The sequence below is a fragment of the Melanaphis sacchari genome, unplaced genomic scaffold, assembly GCF_002803265.2.
Source record: "Melanaphis sacchari strain LSU unplaced genomic scaffold, SCAv2.0 Contig26_pilon_pilon, whole genome shotgun sequence".
NCBI lineage: Eukaryota > Metazoa > Arthropoda > Insecta > Hemiptera > Aphididae > Melanaphis > Melanaphis sacchari.
Genome location: NW_020271143.1, coordinates 852,862 through 876,247, shown reverse-complemented (window position 1 = coordinate 876,247; position 23,386 = coordinate 852,862). Strand labels below are relative to the sequence as shown.

General features: G+C 23.7%; 1 protein-coding gene across 5 annotated transcripts in view; it reads right to left on the bottom strand.

The window, feature by feature from the left end:
- Positions 1-8,512: 8,512 nt before the first annotated feature.
- Positions 8,513-23,386, bottom strand: part of LOC112595320 (protein muscleblind) — a 113,440-nt gene continuing 98,566 nt past the window's right edge. For 3 of the 5 annotated variants that reach the window (XM_025340464.1, XM_025340465.1, XM_025340466.1), the window contains exons 7-10: positions 18,117-18,158; positions 11,554-11,695; positions 9,445-9,526; positions 8,513-8,640 (exon numbers count right to left, since the gene is read on the bottom strand). In XM_025340464.1, coding sequence (XP_025196249.1) covers positions 9,495-9,526; positions 11,554-11,695; positions 18,117-18,158 — 216 coding nt within the window. In that variant the 3' untranslated portion in view covers positions 8,513-8,640; positions 9,445-9,494. The remainder of the gene's footprint in view (positions 8,641-9,444; positions 9,527-11,553; positions 11,696-18,116; positions 18,159-23,386) is intronic. The other 2 variants (XM_025340467.1, XM_025340470.1) reach the window with 2 other exon arrangements.

Here is a 23,386-nt window from a genome sequence, read left to right as displayed (position 1 = left end):
GGTCAAGCTATTCCAACAGCCGCAGTGGATATTTTAACTAATATACACTGGGCGACAAAAATGTCGCTTAGAGAAAACTTTTTGTCGCCTAGTAGACTACATATTTAATTACTGGGCGACAACGATTTCTCGTAAAAATAACGATGTTTAAAATTATTACATTATAATTATTTATTATGATTAATTTTGTTATTTATTTATATATTTATATTATTTCGTTCGATCATTTGAATTTGGAAGTACAAATAACTATTGAAATTTTCTACAACGGAAAACCCGTGTCGCTGATTACCTTAGGCACTCATAGAATAATACAGTACCTATGCAAGTAGCAATTTATTCTATGCGACAATGCGACATGTTTCATCTGGTCATCAGCCGTTTCAACAAATATCTACAAATTGTTTTCGATTTGATTTTAGTCCTGTTTCAAACTAATTCTTATATTTATTTTAATGCGTGTAGTTTTTTTATACTTATATAATATGTATACTGTATGTTATTGATTCCTTTTTTAACTAAAAAGAATAAAGTTAACTCATCAATTATTTGTACTTGTTTATATGTTGTGAGTTTTGATGGTATTGTTAAATATACCATAGGTTTTGTATACTTAATTCCGAAAAGTATTTTTTAGGCATATATGTTGATTTTGATTATGACGTTTCCCGTGAGAATTTGTTTTTTTAATATCACCTAGTGATAGTTAATAAAAATATTCACTGCCAACAGGTCATATTCAAAATATAAAAAATTACTCGTTTTTATAGTGTATTGACTTTGATTTATATATATATTCTTAAATTTGTATTTGTTAAAACTAATAGCTTTATACTAAGTTTGCTTAAATGAAAAAAAATATATATAGTTAGTGTTGCCTATTATTTAATTTATGCCTTTAGATGGTCTTTTAAACATAAATTTGTTTTAAAACGTAAACATTTAAACATTTTTGGATTTTAATGAATTATTACCTTTTGTAGAATATGATTTATTCCATTTTATAGAACTTATTTTGACTTTTCTCTTTTGAATATGACTTACAATTTATTATTTTCGAATTTAATAGGTTAATAGGTATTATTTTAAACATGGATCTTCATTCTTATGGTTTGATTCTTTGATAAATATACCGAAAAAAACCTTGACTTTTTTATTGTCATTTAATAAATCATATATTATTGTAAAATAGTTCTATAATAGGTAACACTTATTTGCCATAATTTATAACCAACAATTTTTGTTTAATATGCAAATAAGAAATTTTTACAGTCGTAAATTATTCTACATAAAATTATTTTATGATTTATCGTTTTATTAATAAAGTAGGTGAAATGTTTAAAAAATAGTCGGCGGAGTACGATTGCGTGCAACGCCAGAATAACAAAGGACATGATTTTAACTATTCAAAGGCATACGATTGCGCGTAGAATTGGATGCGACGTTTCCAAATTTTTATTAAACAATAATTAAGTTGTATCATAATTATTTTTAATATTTAAATACAGATAAAAATACTATAATAAAATTTTAAAAAATAAGTATAAAATTTAACACTGTGACAGTTGATACATGAACACAACTGACAGTAAATAGGCAAAGCATTAATCACATCGTGCATAGTATAGGTATATTCGTATATGTATGGGAATTTACAACAAAAATAATGATTCTGATCCACTTAAAATATAACAAATTACTCTTAGTGATGGGAGGTTTGTTTGGTATCGGTAATAATAAGTAAAAATAATTTACCATAATCTACTTTTGTATCGTAACCGTATGGATTTATTATGAGATTATATACTTAGAAACGTTGCTTAAAAGAAAAAATATTATAGCACACGCAGTCGTTGCCTCAAATCTACCACTATTAAGGACCACGCGCAATTGTATCGCGCCTAAAATAATTATTTAATAAAATCATATGATACAAAAATTGCATACTTAGTTATTTAGCATAATAGGTACTAGGTAGGTAATAACATTGAGTATACTCAATGAAAATAATAATAAGTATCTCATAAAAATAAATACATATATATTTTAGTATATTTATCTTCTTTGGAATAAAGTTGAGGATTTTTAGTGTTTTTTTTTTTGACAGGGAGAATATTTGAAGAAGTATGGCTAATTGAACAATTAAATGAAATAAGATCTTATAAATGCGAGAAAGTTATAACATTTTATTTATTTAGAATAAATATAAATAGACATGATTAATAATAACTTTCTTATGATAACGCTTTAATAATTTTAAGAATTATAGACATATTTGAAATTGGTCTAAAATTGGTTACATTATGTTTGCCATCATTTTTATGAATTAGAACTACAAACAATTTTTTCCAAATTCAGGAAAGTAGTCAACGCCCAACACTCAGGGTCGGCGGAAGGCAGGGGCGGCCTGGGCGATAGCCCAGGGCGGCAATTTTTGTCTAAATATCCATGGGCGGCATTTTAGCTAAAACTTTCGCAATTTTATAATTGTATTAATATTATTAGTATATTTATATCTATGTGTTATGTAAAGACTATTTTATACTTTAATTTTATGTTTATGACGAAAATATTATGACTATGAAAATAAATGTTTTTAGATAAACCAATATTATTGCATAATTTGTATCATATGATTATTTAATTTTTTTATTTATTTAGTTTTAATAGGGCGGCATTTATAATTTAGCCCATGGCGGCAAAATAGCTCGCGCCGGCTCTGCCAACACTGTTATTTATTTGCCTATATTTTTATTAAAGTAGGTAACTTAAGTACTTAAATTGTTGTTAGTAAACTTATAAAGTAATATCATACTTACCAAACTAAATGCAATATGTTATAACTTCATGTTACTTCAAGTGAAATACCTTGTTGTTTGTTTAATAATATGAACCATTGTGGGTTGATATTTTTTAATATTTAATGGATATCTATTATAAATGACTTAAAATAATTTAATAGTTTCAATTGCTGTAACCTTTAGATTTTTCTTGTTCTACTAGATGTAAAATTATTATATTCAGCATTTTTATAGTGATAATATTAAGATGGAACAGCTTAATAAGTATAGAAATGCATTAAAAAATTAATCAATTGTTTTTTAAATCATTATGAGGTATCTTATTTAAAGGTTTATTTTTATCGTGTTCATCTTTTATAGCAGTTAACAATTTAAATTTATTTGATTCAGTGAATTTTATGTAATTTTGTGTAGGTATTTATAAATTTTTCTAAAATAAATTGTTGACAATATTTTGTTATAACACCATAAATTGGCAAAAAATAAGAATTTGAATAACTTTTTTTTTGACATCAATAAAATTGAGTAGGTAGTGTTTTATTTTTATTGACTATTGGTTAGTATTTATTGATGCTATACATTTATTTTTTATTTTTTGATTACTTAGTCAATTTAATTTTAATATCATGGTATAATTTAACTAAAGTTCAAAATTATAATTTGTACTTATAAATTCTAACAAAATAGTCACAAATTTATAATTCAATTTGTTATACATGATTATTATTATCTATGTAAATGTTTTTAATAATTAATAATAATATTATGTAGTGATTATTTAAATAATACAATTATAAATTACTGTATTTATTTAAATAAATCCCATAATTGTAAATAATACTCAAGTATTATTTTACAATTGGCTACTTTATTTGATCTGTACAATTTTAAACCACTTAAAATATTGTTTAGGGATTTACAGTAGGCTTACACTAAATCGTTTGAAAATATTGATAATTATACTGTGGATTACATAAAAAAAAAAATAAAGTTGAATTTAGATAAGAATTTGAAAGTTACAATATTTGTTTATATAAATGTCATAAACTATTATGTCGGTGATGGTAATATTTTAAAAATTGAAAAAAAAAAAACATTTAATTTACTTACAAAACCAAATGAATGTATAATACCTACTATTAAAATAATGTAATATAAAGTATAGACTTTAGTAATATACTTAGAAATTGCATTTTGAACTTGGGATTAGCTATCATTACCTATTTAATTATTATTTACAATTTTAACTTTACCTACCTATACATCTTATATTTTGTTGATGTAACGTATCTAACTATTATAAATATTATAAAACCACATGTTATACTTACTATGGGCTGCACTATGTAGGAAGAAAGTTTTACTATAAACTTTAACTTTATTAGTATAAAGAACTTCAATTATTCATAGAAGTGTTAGGTACAAAGTCTCGAAAGAAAAAGTATAATAATTATATATTTTTAGAATGTAAATATGTTTTTATTTTGTCTTAAATATACACCAATAATAAATGTTATGATCTTTTAAAAATTTTCATTGAACTTGAGAATTCTCGAAAATTAAAAAAAAAAAATTTTAATATAATATAATAATAATCACTAAAAATAAATAGGCACATCAATAACAAACATTTCTTATCTAACTATAGTAAAAAAATATCACGAAAATCATAATGAAGTTTAAAAAAAAAAAAAACTATCCTTAAAAAATATACGTATAAATATAAGCTTACAATATTATACATATACAATTATATATGTTTATTATATTCATATGCATAATGTATGTACCTATATACATACATTATAAATATGTGTGTGTGAAGTATTGTGCATAATATGTTACAAACATGTTACGGATAATTAATTAATTAAATAATTTTAAGTAGGTTTAGGTACTATGTTATATAAAGTTTATATTTTATGTTGAATTAGTTTTTTTCTATAATATAATAAAATAATGAACTAAACGAAAAAACATTAAACAAATAAACATAATATGAAAGAATAATTATTAAGTCCGTTTTGAATTATTAAACAATCATCATCGTGTGTGAGTCAAGATCAAATTAAAATGTCAATATAATTCTGATTGTCTGTTTTTATGTTGTTCCTTATGTTTAAAATGAAAAATAATTGTTTATCTTTCATAATAATATCCAAAGAGTTGACGTAAAAACTTAATACAACATTTTCATACATTTTTATTTTATGTTACAAAAAATATATTGTAATAATTATAAGTTAAATTGGTAGTTAAAAATAACAATATTATCATGTATACAGGGATTTTATATAATAATAATAAAAATTAAGACGTTTATAGAAATGTCTGTCCGTCATTAGAGATAAGTAACAAAAACAGTATGTGTTAAAAAATATTATGCAAATAGCGGCTATAGCGAAAATTTAGGAGTTAAATATTATATAAATGAGATTAAAGGTTTAATAAGTCAAAAATATAATTAAATACAATTTTTCTTTTAGATCAATAATTTAATTAGAAAGGAATACATTACGTTAAAGATGTGTCTTATTATCATTTCCTAAAGTATGATGTTAATGACATTAAATATGTTGAGTGAAAAAAAATATCTTTTAACACAACCTAATATTTTGTTAACTATATCAAAATAAGGACAAACATTACGTCTCACCATTCTCATGATAAACTTGCATTCATAATATAAGATAATAATAATAATAAAAAAAAAAAATAACAAAAAAAAAACAAATAAAAAAAAAAAAGGAACAAAAATAGAAACTTTAAAATTTTTTTAAATAAAACAAATCCTATTAGGTATGTTAAAAAGGTTAACTAATTATAATTAACTATAAGATTACATTCTGGTATAAATGTATTTATGTAACTTAGTTTAGTTCTAATAGTTTAAAATTTTAATTTATACAAGATGGCCCGAAAAGTCGCACATTTTCAAATAAACTTCCCTGGAAATTTATAATTTTTTTAAATTTTTATTTTTTTACATAGAACAGCCAACGATATTTAATCATGAACAGGCGTTTAAAAATTCCAAGACACCTAAAAGCTTATAAAAACATCCTTAATCGGATATCGTTATCAAAAATTGTTAGTGTCGAAAATGTTTGAAGATGTTATGCCATCGTAATACAATAAAAACGTTCAATAATAACATCGAGTAAATAGCAAACTTTTACACTTAACATCTTAAGACTGATTTTGGTCTGTATTGGTCGCAAGTGTCATGTTAATAAAATGTTTTGAATAAAGAATTTTGGTGAGTCTGCATAAACATATAGATTGGTATTAGATAATTTGTAATAATGCCAAACAAAACACTCTTATAAGAAGTATAATATACTTAAAATATTAAGGTAATGATAATGACTTAAAATAGGTACTTAAAGTATTCTGAGTGTTTACTTGAATTATTTGTATGTTTTGTGAAACTACTCTACGTAATAGGCTATAAATAATTAATATAAATATATTCTTATAATTATATATACACGTGTTGTGTATGTATTTATAGGTGTGTGTGTGTGTGTGTGTACTGTGTAGATTTATATTAATATTTATATTTTAAAACTAAATATACCGATATAGGTTTATATAAGGTAAATATAAGTTAGGGTAAATGTAGAATTTTTTCAAATAAAACCGACGGTGTAAAAATCGTTTTTCGTTTTATGGTAGCTATGGACTAGCATTGAATGTATTGCGATTTTTTGGAAGCATTGAAATGTAATAGTTGTAGTTGAAGGTGAATTATTGGTATACGCTTACAAATCTGGTTTGAGATACACGACAGTGGAAATTTAAAGTAAAGTTTTCGATTATGGACATTTGGAAACTTGTGTATGTATTTATACATTTATTTAGGTGTATATATATATATAAATATTTTATCGGAAATTAATTAAAATAAATTAATTAAGTGACATAGCTAGTTAAAAATGACTTGGCTAAAAATGTATTTCTTGATGTAAGAATGATATATTAGATTGACACCTAGTATAATGATGAATTGTTGTTTAATTTATCGGAAGATAAAAACGAGATCGTTGAGGTAATATTTAATTTTAATACTCTCAGGTTGTTAAGAAGAATTTTATTTATTTTGTAAGTAAGAGAATTACTGGGATTAAAAAAAAAAAAAAAAATGAATAATAATGTTAGTAGTAAACTGCAGAGTTACCGCTTATTGTTTTAATTTAAGAAATCGCGAATCACATTAAATATTTTATTTTTATTTGATGTGTTATACATTTTTTCACATCACTTCTATATTTACACACAAACGGTATGATGGATTTTGGTTAATATTACATAACATTACTATAACATACTTATAGTTGCAGTAATGTAATATTTTTAAGAAGTAAATTATTATTATTATTATTATTATTATTATTATTATTTTCAAACACGTAAATCTAATCAAACATTGCGTATCGTAGCATATAATGGGAATAGCTTTACTAGTATTGTTAGTGTTAGTTTATAAGTAGTAGTATTAGTTAGTGATGGTAGTGGTTGTATACCAATAGTGGTATGTGTGTTGTGGTAATAGCAGTATGGAGAAGGTATTATTATGGTAGAGTAGTAGTTGTAGTTTGATTATACGAGCAGTAAACCAAAGGCTGTCCGAATAGCTACTCCTTTGTACTCGGCGCATCTATAATACCTATAATACTGATTCCATAGTAATAATATCTCCAGGTAAATTATATCCCTCCGGGTTCATAATGCGAAATTCGTAACTATATAATACGTAATAAGTATAAATACTATATAGGTATGAGCGACCAAAACCATCCGAATAATAATATTTTTTACTGTACGGACACTCGCCGATGTTAATCGTTTGTAATAACGCCAGTCAATCATTGGATATAGAATTGGATAGATAATATATTATAATAATATATATATGTTTATACTGCGGTTAAACATTTGAACACATATAATATTATTGTTATTATAATATTTCACACAATTTAGTCATAACATGTTAAATTTTGTAATTTTTATAACAATTTATTGAAAACTCATTTATTTATGTCAATTAATATTTGATTAATAATATATTATTATAAATATATGCATGTGTATATAAACATACATATATAATATTTATTATTGTATATAGAAGGATTATTTTAATTTTATATATTACTTATATTTTGAAATTTTATTTTCTAATCTAAACTCGATGTTATACAATTTTATTATTAGTAGTACATAAATTAATAGTGTACCTAAAAAAATTTCCTTAATTTAATTTTAAGTACCTAATCTAAAAATATTGTTAAATATTTAATAATATAATGTATAATAGCTACCTACAATTAAATAGCATAAAAAAAAAAAAAAAAAAATATTGGTGCGTTAAAATATAATAACAATAGATTAATATTTATGTATTATATTGGTAATATAATTAGTTATATTTTGAGTAAAATAATGACTTTAAATAATAATATGAAAGGGTTTACATATTATATAGTGAGTAATCAACTTGACTCTATACAATTTAAATAGTTCAATAGTATTTTAACATTTATCTATGTAAAATAGTTTACTTTTGTTAACAAAATACAAAGTGCATCGTTTCTAGTTAGATTAATAATAATCATTGACATAGTTTCCGACACATTTTAAATATTGGATAAAGGAAACTTAAATCAATCTAATTTATTAAATTGTTCAATAATATTCAACTCATATTCTACTTTATTATTTATGAATTATATAATGTATTAAAATACACTATAAAAAATTTACGGTGTATTAAATTGATGACTTGAATTGAACGTGATTTTGTTAATAAATATTAGGCCACGACCATACATTCCTGTGAACAAAAAAAAAAAAATTAAAATTAATTTATATTGTATCTCGTCAATATCTACTAACCTACACAATTGACTAGTTATTATTATTTTCTTACTTTTTATTTTTTATTTTTTATTTTTTAATATTTATCTTTTAGTTGTAAGAATTTCGGTACTTGATGAAATTATAAATTATTGACTATCGTAAGTTTATAACGTATTAAACATATAAGAAGAGCCATGTTTTATTTAGAAATGCTAGAATGGTAATAAGTAATAACAAACTCTTTTATTTAATTCGATATTATTGAACAACAAAGAGAAACTTTCAAACATAATTTGTAATTTATTTGTTTCATACAAGAAGTATCAAAATTTCTATTCAAGTAGGTAAACTTTTTAAGCTTTTTGCCAAAATATATTGGATGAAATATAATATAATATACTCGACAATATAGGACGAGTTCCATTTTAAATTGCTGAATTTATTTAGTTGTTACTCTACTCACGTTTAAAGTTATAAAAATTATTTAAATATTGATTAATTTAACTTATGATACAGGTGCATCACTTAGTGTAAAAAGCTCGATGTGAACATGTAATTAACTTATATTTATTATTATTGTAGAATCTTCGTTATAAAATTATTGTTTGTTATATTTAAATTTATCATAAAAGTTAAGAGTTTCACGAACAAATTGTCATTTGTGTTCGAATGAAAGAAAAATGCATTTTATCACCGATAACTTTAAAATTTAAACCGTAATTAATTTTTAGAAAAAAAACTTTTATGTAAATGTATAAGTTCAATGTTTGTTACTCACAATGGATGCATGGTGTAACACAGATTGATTTCTGGATTGTAGTCGTTATGTTAATACCTCGGGATGCCCGGTGGTGCAGCAACTAATATAAAAAAAAAAAACAAACATTATTTTAGCACTTATTGAACTATACAACTTACAGTAATCGTCAAAGTGGACAAGTATACGTTATACGAAATTGTTAATACTTAATATATTTCTTTTAACGGTATTTCGTTGATACAATAATCATGAAATTATAAAATTTAATCCTACATGCTCATATATAGTGTATCTTTTGTCATAAAGTTATCAAAGACGTTTAGCATATACAGACTGATGCCTAGAATAGGCAAATAGTATTTTACTTATAAATGATATTATATAAAATATATTTAAATATTTAAAAATATTTCCACAGTCCATAAAAGAGATTCTTAGCTTTAAATTTTTAAAAATACCATAAGTATAAATTATAATAAAATATTCATGAAAAAAAAAAAAAAATTAAAAAAAATTATAAATAGTATTTTTAATTGAATTATAAATTTAAGCTTGATAAGATTATTTATTATACAGTAGAATAACTATAGTTTATTATAACTGAGATGGAGAAAAAGAGCAGGGGAATTGCATTCTTAAAAATAATTAAGAGTAGAAATATAAGATAATATTTCATTGTAAATATTAATGAAGGGATGGCCTACAAATAATAACCCTGTTTGGTCCACCGTTTATAACTTTAACCATATAATAAGCTATTTTGTACTCTGAGCACATTATTTTTTTTAATTTAACAGTAAACACTTATTATCTCAAAAAGTAAAACGTTTTTAAAAGATTTTTCTTACTTAATTTTTAATCACTAGAAACGAAATTTTTGAAAAATAAATTAGATTTTTACTATTTTTTATCGTTAATTTCATGAAGTTTCTTATTTTTTAAAACATACATTTTTAATCTTAAATTTCAAATGATGTATACAGGTTAATTCTTATTCAAACAATACACATTATTTCGAAATCTATTAACGTTTTAAAAAAATAATATTTTACCTAATTATCAATTAAAATATTTTAAATTTAATATTGTGATGTAGAATATTTTTTGGAGAATTTCAATACACAAAAATCAATTATTTTGACGAGTAGTTTATGAGTTATGAATATTTAAAATTTAAAAGTTATAACAATAAAAAACGAAATTTTATAAAAAAAATGTTGTTTTATTTCGTCTGGAAATTATGCAAAAAATATTCTTAAAAACTAATATATTTTTGAAATAATAAGTGATGTTTGATTAAAAAATCACTCAATATATATTTAATAATTTTAATTTATAAAATAATACTTTTAACGACTAGTTAATTATTTATAATTATTTAAATTTTTATTGAGAGAAGTGGAGTAACTTAGGGAAACGAGTCAAATATTGGTCCGCTTCATGGGCACAACTAAACCTCTAAAATGTTGGGCGCTTAAACTGTTAATGTCTCACAGAGCCATGGCCCATGGTATTTCTTTTAAACAATAACAGTTGGTTATAAAAAATAAGGGGGTGCTAAATTTGAACTAGGGAGTGCTAAAGACCTTTTTGCACCCCCCTAGTTGTGCCACTGATCCACTTCTCTGATAATCTAAATTATTTTAAATAGTTATAAATAACTAATCAGCTACTTGTTTAAAAGAAGATTATTATATCTTAAAATTGTTAAAAAAAGTTTAAAAAAATTAAAAAGATAAAAATAGTAAAAAGTACGATTTTAACAAAATGTACTTTAGTAAAATTGTTAGCAGATTCTTTACAAAAAAATATTATATTATCTAATTTGGTATAATATATGAATATATTTAAAAAAAATAATATAAAGGTTTATACTTTCGATATGAAATTTTAAATAGCCTTTAATATCATAACTTTATAGCTGGTTATATTTTAGTAGTCGTTCGGCTCTCCAGAACATCTATTTCCTGACCCCTAATAGTTATTCAACAACAACCCGTATATTTACCGAGATTACCTTGTTGATTTAATTAATTCTCTATTATTGGCATAATTCATAAGAATACAAATATACACCATATCAACAGGTACCTAACACAGGTTTCGTAAATATTTAATGAGACTTACAAGATACGGTTGGCACGAATGGCTGAAGCAATTGTTGGTAAGCTCCTGTGTTTTGTTGAAACACCGGCATTCCAGACTTGTCGCCCGCGGCACGTTTGTACTGCATCATTCCCGGAAATGCCTGGAAACCATTAATATTCATCTAATATAAAAAAATAAAACATTAAATCTCTGTACTTTAAATATTTATAACTTATATAAGTAGGTATACACTTAATAAGTGTACTTGCAATCAGACTAACAATAATTTTAACTCATCTAATAATATATAATATTAATTTTAGTTTATTTATAATTTATAATGATAAATATGATTGAGTTGACGTTTAAATAAATGAAAAATAGGTTAAAATAATAAATTAAAATTTTTAGTAGGTTAACTAAGCTGTAGTCTATAAATATTTTGCTGATGTTGTATAATATTATCATTATCGGATTACATTCATAGGCGTGTGCATACCTTCTGCAAGCAAGTTAGGACCCAACTCTAAATAACCTTTTTTATCGCAGCATCACTATTAATCAAAAATATAATAACTCGTTTGTACGTTTTAGTTCAATAAGGTTGTTTTTAAATAAATATTTCATTAATGTTTTAATTTTTATATATTTAATACAAATACTTATTATAAAATAAAACATATAAGTATTTTGAGAGAGATACAATTAAAAATGCTATTTTTTATTTAAAAAAAGTATTTTCAGATCTTTTTATATAAATTCTAGCTTCTTCAAAGTATTTTTGTTTTTTAAAATCACAATTAAATTTTATTTTAAGTACTTATTTGATGAGTTTATTATTTAAATGCTTTTAGAAATTATATACTTTTAGGTCAGTTGAAAAATATTAAATTTTCTTTCAATCCCTTTATAGTAACAGATTACTTTGAAATATAGTTTTTTTGAAAAGTACATAATGCAAATTACTTTACATAAATTAAAAAAAAAAAAAAATTAATTATTTTCCACTTAAAATTCTTAATCAAGAATAAATTGAACTAAAAACACAGATGTGATGATTAAGTGATTGATATGTTTAAGATAATATAGATTTGTGTTGATTTTTGATTTATTTTGTTAATTTTTATTAATAATTATCGTTTATTATTAAATATTTTTCTGATTTATATCTAAGTTTATTAATATTGTATTTAAAAATAAAAACTAATTTCTTGTAGTCCTTCTTTTATCGTTTGACCATGCGCACGTATATAACATAAACATTATCTAATAATATTATGTAAACATATTAAGTTAAATATTAATTATTTTTTATGCCATTAACTTAGTATGACATAATAATATACCTCTGGTGTACAAATAAACAAAGGTTATTAAAAATATTTAAATTTTATTATTTTATATCAGATTTGTATTGTAATCTGATTACACACTGCAGTTAATTTCTACATTCTACGCAAAATAAACTTAATTATAATATTATAAAATAAGATCTAATTTGATCTAATTTGATCTATTATAAAATATTGTGTAAGTATTATATAATTAGTTTGTTATGCAAAACATAAAATATAATTAAAACTAATAGCATGCGTTTTTTTTTTTTTAGTATATCATAAAAAGGTAAAAGCTCAAATCAAGACATAAATATAGTTAAAATCATCTAAATGATAATTAATAGTATTGTTTACAAGCTATTGATGTATTCAATTCGGTTTATCCATACATATATGTATAAATATTAACGACATGAAGACTTGCAGTGCAAGAATTGAAAAATAAAAGTAGTAAAATTATTGAACAATGTAAGGGTAGGTACAAATAATTTGTTTTTCAAAAGATTTATCGACTTGTATGTCATTAAGATAAATTAGAGGGGTGCGTTAGAATATTTTTAATATGGAAAGAGTATAATTCGCTTCTTTCTAAATTAAAGTAACTGAGATGACTTTAAACAAGGGGTGTAATAATATACGTAAATAACGGGAACTTTTGTATAGGGTGTACGTTATTGCGTTATTTTGCATCTGTTAAAATATTTTTATTTTTTTGATAACTTTAGATACGTTTTCAACAGTAAGTATTATGTTCAAAGTTTTTACATTGAGTATTATAAAATTATAAATTAACCGTGGGTTTTCGGATTAAATATTAGAATCATAAACTTATATGCCATATACATGTAATATTTTATTATAGCCTATTAAGGGTGATAAAATAATGTAAACAAAGTAAAAGTAAGAAAGCTTTAAAAAGGTAAATTTTTTTTAAATTCGTTTTGATTCTGTTGATATTTAACAAACTGATATGAAAAATAATAGACTTTTTTGTCATTAGGATGTGAAGTGCAGATATATTGGCTAAATTAATAAATATTTGTTCAAGTATTTTTTATGAAATAGTTATTAATAAATGTAAAATTTTGTTTTCTTATAATGATCATAATTTAAACTTGAATTGTAACTTTTAACTTCTAAGAAACTTGGATTTCTTATTTATCTTTAATGATAATTTATTGTATTAATGATCTGCATAAAGAGTATTAAAGATAACGATTAAAAAAATGTACAACTTAACAGCTCTTACTTTTAAAAACAAAAATCGCATATTAGAAAGGTACCCAAGGAAAAATAAAGTATCAAATTGTACTTAAAACATAGATACATTATTTTTGATTGTTTTATCTAAATAATTATTTTATTAACTACTGTACATAGTATAAGATACGAATATAATTTTATTTATTTAAAATAAAACTTAAAGAGGTAGGCATACAATTTAAACACTTGTCTTGTAAAACAAAATTATTTTGTAATAAATATTACTTCTTTATTTTTTATCTCTTTTGTTTATAATGAAGTGATGAACTGATAAATGTTTCACAAATAAATCATATAAAAGTTTAACTATCATATTTATAACTTAATGATTATTTATATTATTATTTGATTTGATTGTGTACTAATAGAAAGGATAAGGTAGAAGGTAAACGACTAGACCTCTCTTCTATATTTTAAAGAAAAAATATAATGATTTGAAATTTTAATCGTTAATACTTTATAATTAATAATTATAAAATACCTACTTATTTAATATTTAAATTTTAAGGGTTTTTTTTTTTTTCAAAAACCTATTACATTATCTAAATGTTGCTAAAAAAAAAAAAAAATTGTTCAAACATAAAATTACGACACTCGATGTATTTTAGTTTGAGTGTGAGTGTACTTCAATTCATGGATAAGTCGGTGTCGGCATACCTCACTAGAAAATAAATCCGACCGATAGGGTCAACTTGCCTTTTTGGTCAATCTGGATTATACACAAACTAGTATCCATTTCGGTTTAAGAGTTATAGTTTCACGAGTAGGGCAGGGAACTTAATGCACTCAAAAAGTGTTAAATATGCATGCACTTATGCGCGCATAATAGTACAAATATGTTTTAAAAATATGCACTTATTATTTTTTCTTTTCACAATTATCATGAATACGAATATTTTGTTGAAACATATTTTTATATTTTATAATTTGTACTAAATATTTATTTATAAAAACAGGAAATTGTATGTCAATTAAGGGTTTGAAAAATACGACAAAATATTATCTAGAGAAAACCTCAAAATAAAATATGTATTATACCAAAAGTATATATTTTTTTTATGTTAAATTTTCAAATTGTATTATTAATACATCATTGGTTATCAAATATGATCTTAAAATTACAAAATCACTAAATATGCAATAATATGCACTATAAACTTTTAATATTTTCGCAAAGTCGGGAAATAAGTTATAAGCTTACTTAGCAATACATCTAATAACTCAAAAACATGCAAATGCATTAACTTCCGAGCCCTATTCATGAGCATATCGTCTTGAGTAAATAGGTAAAAAGAACAACGAAAAATGTGAATATCACAGATTTTTAACACGGTGATGTTTCCATAGAAAAATATTTTGAAAAGTCGCTGTAAAAACCGGATAGATGGCGCCATAAAATTGTTTTTATTTCATCGCTCAAAGTTTTGGAGATACGAAATAATTTCGCTTATACCTAATCCACGGCGTGCTGTATTAATTAAAAAAAAAAAAAAACACCTGGCAGTTGATCAAATAACCATTGAAATCAATTTTAGTTTAATAAAATAGTATACACAATAATGTATATTTAGTTTCGTACGAGCTTTAATCGAATTTATAGAATTCAGCATTACCACTCCACAATTTAAATGTATTCCTACGACATTGATTAGTTTAAAATAATTGTGATTATCTAGTTTCGTATAAAATAACTGTTATATATTAACTGTAATTTTTACGCAGTTTGCACGATTTTTTAAGTCACAAAAGTTATATCCTATTTACTTATTTACTTATCTATATATTATTTTAAATAATGAACCTTTTTAACAACTTTTACATGATGTTATCGTGGATAGAATTTTGTTTTAATTTTTTTCTCTCTTAAGGATGAAACAATTGAAATAGCCTTGAAATTTTTAGTTTGTTTTTTTGTTTTGCAAATAACAACAGCAAAAAAAAAAAAAATTAACGAATGGGTAAAAATGTTTGAAATTTTAATACAAGGTTTCTAGAAAATGGTTTATTTACCAATTAAAAAATATGAAAAGTTTATAATCACAATATTTTTATTACAGCATTTAAATTTAAAATTTTGAAAATACAGCTTATTTTACAGATTATTAATTACTTATTTAAATGATAAATAATGATGTTAATTATTTTGTTATAATTTAAAAACATTATTTATTAGAACTTAAAGCTTTTACGTATATATTATATTATTATAAACTTTATTATACAAAATAAAATTTATGATTTATTTTAAGATATTATCTATTTATAATATGAATCTATTTTTTTTTATTGTTTTACGGTATTTAAAAAAAAAAAGTAATTGATTTTCGATTTAAATAAATTGATATAATATGGTAAACATATATATATTATCATAATTAAATACTAATCATAAAATGAATATGATATTTTTGGAATTGGAGGTACTTAATTTACTGTACTACTGTAATATTAAAATAAAAATAGACGACTTTGATAGCTATGCATATCAAAAAACAATTATGATATATATTTGTGATATAGGTTGACAGACCGTCTCCGCTCAGAATCACATTTTTGGTATACAATAATATAATATAATTTAAATCAAATTTAACACACCCATAACAATGACCTCGACATCTGATGTACAGCAAAACAGTACCCTCTTGCCTACCTTTTTATTTTTTAATAGTTAATTTATTTATTCAAATTCTGTTTTATTGTATTTTTAAGTGTACCTACTTTAGATGGTATATTTAAATATTTAGATTTTTTCACCATTTTGGGAGTTTTCTGTGACGATGCAAAATGTTTTTGAAAAGTATAATAAACTTGTTTACTGTAAATTTTAAATTGGATGATTTTTTTTTTTTTGAAAAATTTTATGCATCTAAATCAAAGTTTAAACAAGTAATTTCGAAATTATTTAACTTTATAAAATGAGGATAATAGTCCTTAATAATGAATATACATATATAAAATAAGAAGTAGATTTACTATTTAGTTTAATTTTTTTTTATACATAAAAAATGAAATGCTTACAAACTATACAATTGTAATAAATTAATATTAATTATTATAATTTTCAAATTATCTTAGCCTTCAGTCTCTATTCAATGGTTTTAGTTGTACTCGTATATTAAACTTTTAAATGAAAACAAATTATGAGATATACATTGCTTATGAGTTATATGAGAATTAATCTTTCATTAAAAGTGCGGTAAACAAATTACTGCAATCCGTATTTACGTATTTGCCTAAAATAGTTTTGTATGAATATTAAATGTCTCTTTTGATTTGTACAGTAATCAAGACCATTTTGAAATTTATTTCATAAACTCATCATCTAAGTACTGAGTTCTATAAATTTTATCAGTTTTCGAGGTCAAATGTAGACAATAACGCTTTCTGAAATTTCAAAAATATTAGTCTCTCTTTTGCTGGAAACGTCCGGCAGCGAAAGGGTTAATTTATTAAGGTCTAAAATATCCGTTGTTACTGTGGTTTTTTGCACTACATTATTAACACATAAATCAACTCTCCCGAGTTAGTAAGCTTCAAGCAGATAAGCAAATGTTAGCAATTAACAAAATAAATAAGGCATGTTAAGCGTTGTATCGATTTCTAAAATGAATATGATATGATGATGAAAGCAAATCGAATAATGGAATAAATGGATTAAGCGAAACCAGACCGTATAAATAATATTAATATTTAAAGACGATGACAAAAATGGTCGCATGTTTGCATTGGGCAATTAATGTGTGAATAATTATGTTACAATGACAGTTTGTTATAACGTTTGCAATAAAAAATTAAAATAGCTTGAACCGATTATAGCTGCACCACGGAATGCTTCTTATTTCTAATGCATTATTATGTTATAATATTATCTTTCGTTTTTTTTTCGCATAGAACACATTTTTAGATCATTTTAGAATGTGAATCATTGAAATGCGTCATTTCGAAATCAAAAAATTGCACATTATCAATATCAACAGTATTTACATGTTATTTACTTACAAAATTTTCGTAATAAAATGTTCCAACGGCTTTCATATCCATCTGAAACACATAACTCGTTGATAAACTAATTGTAAACCTTAACACATTGAGCTGGGAAGTGGGAGGTGATTATTGAATGGAAAAAAATAACAATTATTTTCACACGTTTATATACAGTAGTAATTATAACTTATTATAGGTTATATTTTTACTTTCGACAAAATTGTATATGTTAAAATTTAAAATCGTATGACGTTGCTGCAATGAGCTATGTATATAGTATAAGCTATATTATGGTACTATAGAAATATCACTGAACGGTCTCATTTTTTCGTTTGTTTTGTTTTTTACACGATTCTTAGTGATTTAAACACAACGTTTTTGAAAGATAACTATATTTTATACTATTATTTTTTTTTGTTATTTTGTAATGGGATGGATACAGGGATATATTGCAAATTGTTGTTTTAGATATTGATATTTTCGAAAAAATATATACTCAAGAATATAAAATTTATGTTATAATTTGAAAATTTAAAAATTTTTGAAATAAAAACGAAATAAGTTAGTTAAAAGTATAGCTTTTTTTTCAAAAATGTTGTATTGTATCAAATTCAAATTATGTTGAAACAAATGTTATCAATAACACTTCAATTTACAAATTAAATGATTATCTAGTGAAAAACAAATCAATTTTTTATCACTAATCGATTATTTGTAGTCTCAAATGTAACCTGTATATTATAATATACCTATATATTATTACTTTTAATACCAGTAGAATACCTTTATAAAACATTTCGTGAGTTTATTTCTTTGATACCTTACTATACGTACATATTTTATGTGTATTTTTTAGACATAGTTTTTTTATCTTGGCACACATCATTGTACAATAAATTAATAAATAACAATATTTAGTACTCTACTCTTATCTCGATACAGAAATTTTTATTTTTTGATTTATTGAGTAGGTGTTTGTATACTAACGTTGTATAAGTGTTTAAATCAAAGTCAATATTGTTTTCTCTTTGAAACTATTAATATTTCTTTTGACTTTTATCGATATTATGTTTTCTTACAGGATTCACGTTAAATAATTAAATATTAAATTGAATGAACTTTAATATAATATATTATGTGATGATGTCCGGTTGTTTGAAGATGTATTGTTTAATTTTTTTCTTTTATTTGTAAAAATGAGACTTATTTTTATTAATTCATATTTCATAATTATGAAATATTTTCATTGGAAAAAAAAAAAATTGCGTAGTCGATTCGTCCGTTAACTATTCACAATCACGCGCATGTACAATTTTGTTGTATGTATTTTTATTCGCGTTATGATCATTTTTGTTTGTCAAATAGCTGCGAGACACGAAATTCTAAAATTGTTCGTTCAAATGTATTAATGCGATAAATCAAAAGTAGATTCCTCATAAAATACACTTAGCTAATCAACATTTATGAGTTATACATTTGAATATTAAAATTGCTATCTTAAAACGAACCACGATTTATTTATGGCTTTTGGACATGGACGAAAATTCAGTAAGCTTAAGAAAACTTTGGGATTACACGTTGTGTACACTAACTTCGTTTATATAATGGTGTCTGAATATTATTATTATTATTATATATCGTTAAAATTATTTTCGTACCATCTCTGTTCGATTATTTTACGGTTGACAATTATTATTATTACGAATTTCTGAGCATATATTATAGTATATGTATGTAAACGTGATAATTATTTAGTTTATGAACATAAAATGAAATTGATGGTTGCATCCGATAACCATGTTGTGCAGATTCATTATTAGTATTGATTGCTGTGTATTGTAGTATACACACACATTATATTAAATTATTATTTGAAATAGTTATAAAGCGTTATTTGATAAAATCATTGTATTTGCATATATATGTGTAAATATCATTTCTATACTTGTAACTAGGGCTGGGATTGATGCAAAGGCATCTTTTTTTCTGGGTGTTTTGAAACGTTGGTCCGTAAGTACCTATAAAATATATTTTGGGTGATACTGATTATTTTAAAGTAATTTTTTTTTTAACATTTTTTGACAATTTTAGTGTATTTTCTTAGTTTTTAGAACACTTTTCACAATTTGTTCATGAAATTAACAAAAATTTTTGCGATTAACAAGAGACTTTCGGCAAACTGTCAACAGTATAAATAATAAATTATATAGCACGACAAGTTATCATGGATAAAATTTTTTTTTTAAATTATTATTTTAGAATGAATGGTTATAAGAAAACAGAAGTACAATAGAACGAAACAAGCAAAAACGAACAATACTATTGAAAAAAAAAAATACTTCTATAGTAAAATTAAAATTTTTTTTTTCAATTTTTAAGTTTTAATAAATATTACTTAAATGCATTTTTATAGTGCAAATTTTCTAAAATTTTAAAGTCATGTGTGCATTTTTTTTAAGGGCATTTTTTGAGAGTTTTTAGGGCATTAAAATCCCAGCCCTACTTATAATGAACACCGTAAAGTTGGTGTTTTATAAAAGTTTATAATTTATCAAACATCATTCAAAATTATTCGAACGAAATTAATTTCCATTTAGGATACCTACATATTACAGCCACCCTAATTATTAGCTATAGCGAGATGGAAGAATACAGATCACAAATATTTTATGCACGACACATAATTTTATTAAAGTTCGTTTATTCACTCTAATATCAATCCCGGGTAACATAGACACTTAATGTAAACCGATCGGTCGATAAATTATTATTAATCGACTACAATGTATTATATAATACGAGTATGTCTTGGTAAGAAATACTGTAGACAATATACAGCATTGGATAACAGTTCATTAAGTGACTGAAAAATCAATGTTTTAAAAACATTATTTTAAATTTAAATTATATGTATAAAACAAAGATTACAATAAAATTGAATTTTACGAATTCGTCGTTATTATTTATCTTGATTTTAAAACAAAAAGAAGTTTAAGAAGTTATTGATTTCAATAACGTCTGGGCGACAGGATTTTTTCCGGTTATTCTTTCAATTATTTTTAATTTGATAGAGTAAATCGACATTTTTACAAAAAAATATAATATTTATTTAGGTTAAACAGTTCTACGTATAATTGTGTTTCTGCATTGTAGCGTGTAAGCTCATGTTTTTGGGCTAATAAATATTCGGAGTGGTTGACAGTGCCGATAATGTGTGACTATTTAGTAGATATTGAGTATGCTTTTCACCTATCACGGAATAGTTTATAATAAATTATTATTATTTTTTGTTTGATTTCACTTATTGAATTATTATCTAAATGGATTTTTATAAATTCGGTTTTTGAGAAATAAAAAATTTTATTTTAACTAAACTAGAGATCCAATTTTATTTTAGAACTTTTAAAATGTTATAACTATACATTGTAAGATTATTTTTTTAATGTTTTAATAATCCTGATTTTTATTTCTAATATTTTTTAGTCTTATACAAATTATTCTAAAAATTATAAGTCATCATGTATTAGATTGTAACTCGTGTAGAATTGTCAAAATCGATGCGTAAGTTGATTGCGATTTTGTTCTTTAAACAAATCATTAGGACTATCATCTCTTATACGATGCTGATCGATAGATATATTATTAAATATACTGGCTTTGGTTTATCGTAATATAGGGCTTGAGGTTGACATGAATAATTATCTATACGGTCTGATCACTGACAATATACTGCACAATACGTAATAACAATACGAATTCAATAATGTAACATTATTTATTTATTTTATATATATATATATATATATATATATATATATATATATATATACATACGATACAATCTCTTTTAAGACCGCCGAACTCAGTGTTTTTTAGAATAGGTACGAGCAATATTATCACTTTGGTTTACATTCGCATTTGATTTATGCAAGACTGTTCATATTATACAATGTACGTCGTCGTCGTCGTTTTTGTCGTTGTTTGTTCAGGAAAGGATCTGATGGCATTTTAATTAAACCCGGGTTAATTGGTCATCTCATACATTAAATGTATATGCATATATTCTGCGACCCTCAATGTTGACGGTTCTTCCGCATAATGCGTTATGTATGGTCGTCGGTATTTTTAATTTGCTATTAATATTCTTAACCAAAACGGTTTATGCGACGCCAGGCACGTGTTATAAATGACGAAAGGAACTCCAAGTGCGTTTATACATATTCATTCTAACGGTATTTTAGTTTTAACGCGATAATTTTTGTTGTGGAATCACGCTGAGTGAATATTATATTAAATATTGTTTAAGTATGTTTTTCGATATGGTGGTAAGTGTTATGAACTCCGTATATAGTAAAGGTATACCGTAATAAGTAAAAATAATTATTGAAAAAAATAAATAAAGCAGTACAGTTAACAAAAAAGTGTGAACTGATGCGATTTAGGCATAGGATACAATAAAATTATATTTTAAAATTTATGTAACTGAGGAATAAATTGGTTGAAAAAGATTCTGAAACAAGCTATGATGGTGTAAAACATCAACGGCACAAGGTTTTGAAGGGGTTTTTTCGCATACTATCTTGAACCACCATTAATTTGATATATTTATTTACCTAAACCAAACCTCAACGACTCACTCGCGTGTACTAAATCTTGTCCTTGTGATTTTGATCACCTCCTTAACCACATCGCCTACTTTTTACTGATATAATATATTCTTATTAAAATTTAGGAACTTCCCATCTCCAATTATTATTAATGTAATCTGATAAGAACTAAATACTTAATAATAGTGCTTCATATTTCGATTTCCAAATTTACGATTCGATCGTGCACTACGCCACCCATTATGAATGATAAATATAATTTCGGTTATTTAATTTTTTCTTTTAAGTATTGGTTTTGCGTTTATATAACAGTTACTTAGTTTTCTAGTTTATTAAACATATTATAATATATATACATATTATATCTGTACCTTTAAAACGGATATTATATTTAAGTATATAATTTTGGTATTGTATATCATATAGGTATATATAAAAAATTAATACTAAGGTCGAAAAATTAACGCGTGACAGGATTTGGCAATGTCTTACTTTAACACGTAGCACGATCATGTTGTGGTCACTGAATAATAGATTACCGTGGTTAAATAGTGTATAATAAAAATATGGGATTTCTGGTCAGAAAATTCCTTATTTGAAACCATAGTCGTATTATAAAAATAATTACTATAAAATCATCATATTGAGTTTATGTTTATGATTTATAAACAAAATCTA